General features: G+C 32.9%; 1 protein-coding gene across 1 annotated transcript; it reads left to right on the forward strand.

Moving 5' to 3' along the window:
- The first annotated feature begins 4,262 nt into the window (after nt 1-4,262).
- LOC149559127 (protein SENSITIVE TO PROTON RHIZOTOXICITY 1-like) lies at nt 4,263-8,286 on the forward strand. Its single transcript, XM_089828371.1, has 2 exons — nt 4,263-5,376; nt 8,064-8,286. The coding sequence occupies exon 1, from the start codon at nt 4,302-4,304 to the stop codon at nt 5,310-5,312; it is 1,011 nt and encodes a 336-aa protein (XP_089684497.1). The 5' UTR covers nt 4,263-4,301; the 3' UTR covers nt 5,313-5,376; nt 8,064-8,286.
- The last annotated feature ends 848 nt before the right edge of the window (nt 8,287-9,134 follow it).

Here is a 9,134-nt window from a genome sequence, read left to right on the forward strand (position 1 = left end):
AAAAAGGTGAAATTTTGATCAAATTATGGTGTCCATACGTGAGAGGTTTTAAAATTTTCCTTTATAGCCAATTAAAAATTGATAATAATAAAAATATTCATTAAAAAAAATCATGGAAAATATTCTCATCAATCCTTGGTGTGTCAAGTACCTCCATTTAAAAGGATTCACAAAAAATCATTCATTTGTCTCAAATTATGGTGTCTGTACATGAGCGTGGTATGGTCTTGAAACATGCATTTTGAAAAAGTGGTTTTTGAAGATCCATACCAAAAAATTAATCCATCATATGGGTAAAATAATAAATTACATATTCAAAAAGAAGATTCCAAACACTACAATTTTTATTCTGAATTTTTTTATATTTAATCTCTAAATGGCTCAAATTTTGGCATCAATTGACAAAATATTTCAAAAATAGGAAAAAAATTCCACTTTTTGGCCAAAAGTGAGACCAAACTTCTTGCATTGACCCTTGGATCTTATAAGAAATTGTCATTTCAGAAAATAGCAGATTTGATATCAATGACAAGACAATGATTGAAAACATTATTTATCAACAATCTCCCCCTTTGCAACAATCTCCCTCTTTGATAGTATTCATTTTTAATCAGATTTCCAACAATCTCCCACTTTGGCATTGATGGCAACCCAAATTGATCAACCAAGTTATCAAAATGCTAACTAGGTTCAAACAATAACTCAAATGCCAAAAGGAAAACTTTATTCAAAACTATTCATTTTAGCTGTAGCATAACTTAACGTATGATTCCCTCTGAATTCTTTTGATGATAAATTGTCTTCTCCCTTTTTGTTATGTTATTCCTCTGATTGATTCTTGTCTGCGTTGTCTTCTCCCTCTGAGCTGCTATTTCCCTTTTTTTGTTTTGTATATTATTTCTCCCTTTGTCTACGGTGATTAGTTTCTTGCTATTTTTCCTAATCATTCATTTTCTTCCTCTGTTTTGTGGCTTATTAATGTTCACTATGATGTCCTACTACTCTTGACTCCCTCTTACATTATTTCTCCCTTTGCATGCCTTGATCATTTTCTGGTATCAGCTACTTCTCTCTCTTTCCATTTGATCCTATAAATTTGATCAATTTCTTATCACTTCTCTCTCTCTTTGACAACAATGCCAAAGACTTATTCTTTTAGTATCTTGACATGCAAGTGTAGCATTTGTAGGTACTCCAATTTCTCCCTCTATCATCTTGCTTGTAACTGATTTGGAGCTTCAGTACTTTAATTACTTTAGGTATACTCCCAAAGTAAATATCCTCTGCATCAATTTGTAATATGCCAACAATCAACTCATTTGATGCAGGGTAGTCTTTGTTTTTCTTCAAATAGCCTTGGATAGAGTAGTGGTGTTGTCAAACTTGAAAATTTAATGATGCAAAGTCACCTTTAGGAGCTTGTGTATGCTCTTGGAAAACATGTCATTGAAAATGATTATCATGAATTCTTTTGCTTCTGCATGTTTTTTCATGGAGCCTTCACACACCTAGTTCTCAAAAATGTTTACTTAAGAATGTATGTGAACCAGCAATGCATTGCTAAGTGGTGAAATAAGTAGATGGATCTTATATTCATTTAATAAGAAAATATAGCATTTATTCATTATCACATGAAGTAAAAAATAATTATGAGCATCCATAAAATAATCTCATATTATCCAAATCTAACATTGAACATTAGTTAATCCTTTAACATTCATTAACAGTAGCACATAAACACATACAATTCAATAACATATGAAATAAGGTATTTAAATGTGCCTCAACCAATTATGATTTGATTTTTGCATCACCTACTTGATTAGTTTGAAAAAAAATTCTCACCAAAAATCATAAAATTTAGGAACAAATATGACAAAAAGTGTGTAAAAATATGATTATCATTCATTAATCATGTTTTTTAGCTCTTTTGGCACAATTTTTCTTACAATTTTTTGGCTCAATTTCCAATTGGTCAGTATGTGTCTTGAAAAAATATTCTTGGACTATGAGTTAAGAAGAAGAGAAATATAAAACTTGAAAAAGATCCACATAAATGCACTTTTAAACTTCAATTTTATAAACTTACAAAGAGAACCATCAATTTATAAGAAACTATTGTAGTTTGTGCTATTTGAAAATTATAATTACAAGTGATAAAGTTATATACCTTTGATTTAGAGAGTGCAAATATTGGAAATGAAGTATTGCAAAAGGTGCAAGCTCAACTACCCTCCCATCCCCTCCCCCCATGTTGATTGCACTATTAAGTAGAGAATAGTTACATCCATACATACATACATGGTCAAATGCTACATAACTATGCCAAAGGCTACCTAACTATGTCCAAGGTGACTGCACACTAGAGGCATACTTTGCCTACCAAGCTACTTACATACATGCATCCACGAGATCAAGAATCTTGAACTACTCACTCTAATGAATATGTAGTTCTGGTTTCTAATTGTTTTGATGTAATTGTATTCCTATAACCACTAGTGAGCTTTACTCACCTAATAAAACTCTTTGTCATCATACACTGACTCAGACGAGTCGAGCAATTTTCCATAATTACAATACTTGAATACCCTAGTGCAACCATTGTGCCTTTTAGTTTATAGTTAATGTAAGTTTAACCTATATACATCATAACTCACTCCTTATCTAGTTATGTTTAAAAGATTGTGACAAAAATCAATGGGTCTAAATAGACCAGTTAAGTTATTGCTGAAACACATAGTTTAGCCTTCTATTTTCAAAAGCTAGGTACACTAGGTACATCTAGAAATGTCTTCATTGAATCTTGCATAAAACCTATCCAATATTACAAAATGCCCCCTAATAAATAATAGTAAGTGAAATAAACACATGAAAAAAGGTAGAGAAAACGATGAATCTACTTACCAATAGGTGTTTCCATGACATATGTGGCCATGCTACCTGTTGAGTGAGTTTTATTGTCCCCAACAAAGGAAGAACTCATCTTACAACATCTTTCATTATCTGGCACTGGTAATGGTTTGTTACTAGTGTCTAGAGGCCTTAGTGTACTTTGGGTCAACACGTGTTAATTGTCAATTTTCTAAATAAATAATAATTCTTATTTCTAATCTTAAAAACTTCATTAGATCAAACAAAATGATCATTATGTTGTAAATAATTTTTTTACTATAATAGAAAATACACCCAACTATGTGGCACTTTTTTAGATGTTTACCTTTTATTTTTTTAAGTTACAAAAGAAGCCATTTTCTCCAAAAATCTCTTTTTTGTTGAAATATACAACTTAAATATAATGGAATTTAGCAAGACTTTAAAATTATTTTAAAGCTATCACTTTGAATGTTTAATCCATTTTATGAAATTTTAGATAGTGGACATGTTCAAAGTTTTTAAGTACCAACATATTCACTTTAATCTTCCTTGTACAAGTAGTTGACATTAGGTAACATATCAACTTCACCTATATAATACATATGTAAGGTTCTTCTCAAGTCAACACCTTATCAAGTTTTGAAAAAAGATAATGCATAGTTGAAAATTAAAAGTACAATTTAGTTGAGCTAAATTATGCATATTTTAAACCATTGGAAAAAATTATTAGCAATCTTTGGTCTTATCATTAAAAATTATGAAATGTCTTGTAATATTCATCTAAGACTATTGCTGAATGATGAAATCTTGTGGAGTTGGTAGATAATCTTGGCAAAGTTTCTTGAAGATGGTCCATGCATGTTGGCCATTGATATGGATGATAATTCTTTCTTTTTTAGGACTCTACAAGTCAAATTTTATCCATATAAATGTTTGGTTAGGTTCGTTAGTTTTATAGAAACCAATTCATTAGTTTTTAAATCATGCTATATATAATTGTGGCAATACTATACATTATTTGATGTAGCTTAGAGGTCATAGATGTGTATGTTAACATTTAATGAAGTTAAGCAATGTAGTCATACCTTATAAATAGTTACATAAGACATGCAAATTTTTTTTTGTTATACTCTACTTTCTAATTGTTACGAGGTATTATTAGTTGAATGATTTCTTTTTGATATGTATTGTTTCACTTTCATGTATATGAACTTATAATGTAATTAATTTCTACAGCAAGAGCTACAACTTACTTGATCAACTGAAATAAAATAAAAATTTATGTTGAAATTTGACTTAGTATCGATAGGCTCTATTCTCAAAATATCCATTAAAAAATGAAGCTTCCCATGAGGAGGTGCCTTTAGGAAGCTTCGCGTGGCCTTCCTCTCGAACGATTAAAGAAACTAGGGCGAGATTGCCCTAGTATGATGATGGAAGAGATTGGGTTTTGCAGGAGTAGCGAAGGCATGGAAGGTTCAAGTGCAGAGTATTGTACACAGCTGGAGAGTCCCAATGAGCGGGGAGAGGAGAGAAGAGATCTGTTTGCTCTGACGTCTAAGCTTTCAGGCCTTGGTGAGAAAGCCCATGAGCTGGAGCAGGTTTCCAGGAGTGAGCACGATCCTGAGCAGCAACAGGATCTTCATGGAGCGAAACTATCCCTGGATTCGGTCCTGAGCGAGATCATCTACACATCTGGTTCGATTTTTTCGCAGCTGCCAAAGGAGGAAGAGATTATAACGGTGAAGGAAGGCGATATTCTGGCAGAGCTCGTCCATTTCTGCGAGGTGTGCGGGAAAGGATTCAGGCGAGGTGGGAATGTGCGCATTCACATGCGATCCCACGGGGAGCAATACAAAACACACGAGGCCCTCAAATCGAAGAGGCCGAAGAGGGTTGCAGGAGAATCGTATTTTGCATGCCCAGTAGAGGATTGCCAACGGAACGGTGGGCATCTGAATTTCAAGCCCCTGAAATCGATGGTGTGCCTGAGGAACCATTACAGCAGACGCCACTGCCCCAAGATGTACACCTGCAACAGATGTGGGAAGGACTTCTCTTTTCTCACTGATCTTAAAACCCATGGAAAGAGATGCGGACGCTCTCCCTGGCGCTGCTCCTGCAACGCCGCGTTTTCTACCAAGAATAAGTTGTTCCGCCATGTTGCCGCCCTCTCTCGGGAAGGTCACCACCACGTGCCTCCCACAGCCACAGCCACAGCCACAACCAGCAAAGGCGAATGCTTGGATGCTCCTGTTCAAGATTTAGCACCGATATGTCTGTCCACTTTACCACAAGGATCACATGGCTGTGCCGGTGATCAAGACTCTCAATACGCGGGGCAGCAGACTCAGTTTCCTTTTCTCGACGAGTACAGAGGGGAGGACGACTTGTACGGATCCCTATTTTGGTCTGACGGAGATCTGCCTTGGGCATAGGCACTTGAACGTCTACGTTTTTACAGATTCGTTTCTGTACATTGACCACTGTTCGCATGTTCAGGTAAAGTCTATTTCAAGGCAACTCTTAATAAGCTTGCAGATTAAATTTTCCAATGAGGTCACTCTTATTAAATTATTAAATTTTTCAAGAGGTCACTTCTAACAGAATGAGCAAGATCTCTAACAATATTTGAAATCTAAAACCTCTAATCAAGTATTTCTCAAGAGTTTGAAATTCTAATGATATGTTCTTAGAAAGTCTTTTCTTCTTTCTTTTAACCTAATACAGTCTGGCTATTCTTCATGCGAAATGGCTATTCAGCCAAGTGAATTGCTGCTTATTGCAATTTATTAATTATTTATAAATTCTAAAGTAATTATTTTGTAATTTTAATTTAATTTTCAATAATAGATTAAAGTCTATTCTTTTTGTTAAGTGGATGCTTCCTTCATAATAATAGAGATTGAAGTATTTACTGGAATGTTGTATTTGTTTGATTTTCAATATATTTTAAGTCTTTTTACTTTTGAATTTAAATGTCATTAGGACATGAACTTTTAGTAATATACTGTTATGGTAACAATTTTAGCTCTATAGGTAGTATTATGTTTTTGATAGAGGAAAAAAATTGAATGCGGATATTTTTCTATAGGTGCAATCAATTCATTTATGTATATTGATGAGTATTGATATGTTAAGGTAATTTTTATCTTCAGTCTATTTAAGGCAAGTCTAAATAACCTTGTTGATTAAATTTTGGTCAGTCTGTTATTAAATTCTCCAATGAGGTTACTTCTAACAAGAGAGAGCAACATCTCTAACAGGATCTGTAGTCTAAATCCTCTAAGAAAATATTACTTAGGAGTTTGAAATCCTTAATAGGGTGTTCCTAAAAGAACTTTTTCTCTAACATTTGACATAATGCAGTCTAACCATGCTTCTTGAACCATTTTCTAATTTTATCATGGTAGAAGGTGTTTATTCTATTTTTAAGATAGATTGTGTTCTTATAATTGCTTCAACATTTGGGGATCACACATAAATCAAAAACCTTCATTCAAAAATAGAAATAGTCTACCCAAAAAATAGACTCTAAACAATTTTAATAGATTATGCAAAACTACTATCTTCAATGATAGAGGTTGTTTTCCATTATGCCATCCGTAGTAGAGATTAAAGTATTGAATGGAAGACTCCCTTTTTATTTATTTTCTATCTCTTGTAAGTCTTTTTCATTTTTAAATTTAAATTTCATTATAATAAGGAGGTCAACAATTTGAATTTATACTTGTGGTATCGGTTCTCAATGCTATAAAATTTACTTTTTGTTTAAATACTTTTATGATAATACTGTTATATTTGATAGAGATAAATGCAGGGTTGCTCTTTGTTGTTCCATGGGCCAGCACCCTCTTTACACTTTTATTTATCAAAATACAATTTGAATCTATTGTATTAATAATGTTAATTAAAGTATAAATATTTAGAATATCTATTTTTTTAAATTATAATTTTAATATATATTGAACTTTAATATTATATAAAATAGTAAAAAATGAGCTCTGATCTCATGTAAGAGTTGATGATATCAACCATTAGAGTCTGTTTACAAATAGATCGTTTGTAATAGAATAAAAAAAATTGAAACACAAAACCTACAGAAAACAAATGTCAAAAGCTATATTGAATATACAAGTAGTCTTCTCTCTTACTTAATTCTTATTGAATATGCGACCATTACATCCTTGGAAAGTAAAGACCAGTCGTTTAGAATATTGAATTTCATTCCTTTCTCTTTGGTCATCCTTAAGACACATCCCGCCAAAGTCGTCAAATTATTTTTTCTAAAAATGATACATATCCAACATGCGGTTGATATCAGAACATAACATTCATACCTCAAAATAGAAGAAAACTCAAAACAGCACGATAACAAAACGGAAACAGTAGAAAGCAGTAGGGCAAAATGCATATATTCTATTAATTTCACAGTCAGATCATGGGTAGTGAAATTTAAAGAAGATGCTCCATATCATTCTTCCCTCCTTTGATAAAATCTGAATTGTACGAATTTGGCAAATTTAAGGATCTGGTAAATTTTATGGTATTCTGAATTCTAAGAATCTGGCAAATTTTCCAGTCTAATGAAATAAAATTTATATGAAATGGTTAACATTGCCATCATTTTTGTGTCTGATAGTAGTTCTACTCTTTGCGAACTTCTCTTTGTAAATGGTGTTTTCTTCATTGTGCTCAATTTCAATCTAAGCTTCAACAGTTGTAGCTTAATATGGGTATATTTTCACTAACATTAAAAATTAGACCAATGTCCATTTCTCTAGGTAAATCAATCCTGACAGACATTATATTTATCTTTTTCGTTATCATGTAAAGAGTCTAAGTTATTCAGTGTGAATGTCTTTATTCTGTGGCCTAGTTTAACATTTACTTTTTAGTTCCTCCGTAGCAGAGAACTATTGCCGAGCGATCAGCATAACTGGTGATTAATCATCTACCCCAGTACCAATCAAATCGTTTCATTGTCCTTTTGCATTGGTTACGTTTGATAATTTTCCTTCTAAAATAGACATGAAATGATCGACCATTATTAACGAACTATTCACTATGCTTGTTGGCACATTTCCTCTTCAGATCAATAGTTCCGCAGGTTTCAATGCAAGAGAAGACGGGAAACTCAAAATGACAGTGTTTTTGTTTGACAGTGTTTTGGTTTACCGTGTTTGCAGGTGGTCATCATTGATAGCACATTTTGGCATGAGGGGGCTACTACCGAGTATTGGTATTCATCGTGTGGTTCCCATTTCTACAAATGCCATAACACTTGGCATAGTTGCATGTATCTTTTGGCATGCAGGTGACCTATGTGTAATATTTTTAAAAAAGTTTCCATTCATTTCTATTTCTGAGACACAACACAATAAAAGGAAAAACTGTTTTAAAACATTTGTTCAGAGCTCATTCACATTGTTTTCCAGATCACAGAAGCAATCTGTAGTTTTTCCTATGAATGCAAATCATGCGGCTATTAGTAGGCTAATTAATTCTTTCTGTTACTATCTTTAGCATTTATTTCTGTCAGCACCACAGGCAGGAATAGCCATATAAAAAGTTTCAAGCGGTATTTCCCACTGTGTCAATATTGTTAGGCTTTTTGACTGTGATGAGTTTTAATGGAGAAATCGTTGAAAGCTAATAAAACCATACAGGATCAATTTTATATTGTATACCAATTGCAATCAAAAATTTTCCTTTTAGATTGTTATATTATTGCTCAGTCTGGTGAGAATAACCAAAGAAACACATGATTTATCCATTTGTATTGTTGTACTATTTTTCTTACATTGACAACGCTTCTATTGAATGTATTTCTGTTAAAGCAGGACTTATAATGAGCATTGACTGTAGCTGCAATTCAAGTTACATGGATGCAAATGGTATAGAATGGGTTCTTCAAGATAGTTATATAGAAGTCACGAGAAAGTAGAAATAAAAAATTCTAGTCAGCCAAAAAAAACCAACGAAGTATTCTTGTCAACAAATCTTGCTATGAACTACCCATCACTCCAAACATACCTTATCTTGTAAATGTACGGTTTTATAATGGTAATTAATGTGCACAATCAGTCTCTCCATGATGGGGAGCAATCAGAAACTTGACATAAAACATACCGTACCAAACCAAAAGCATAGGGAACCTAGCAAGAATCAATAAGAAGACTGATTCACCATTAAAAACAACACATATTTTCACTCACTCTGTATCAAAATATTATCTTTTTTGCCCTTATCGATTCTCT

The sequence above is a fragment of the Cupressus sempervirens genome, chromosome 5 (assembly GCF_028749045.1).
Source record: "Cupressus sempervirens isolate cs-2001-9-10 chromosome 5, ASM2874904v1, whole genome shotgun sequence".
NCBI classification, from domain to species: Eukaryota; Viridiplantae; Streptophyta; class Pinopsida; order Cupressales; family Cupressaceae; genus Cupressus; species Cupressus sempervirens.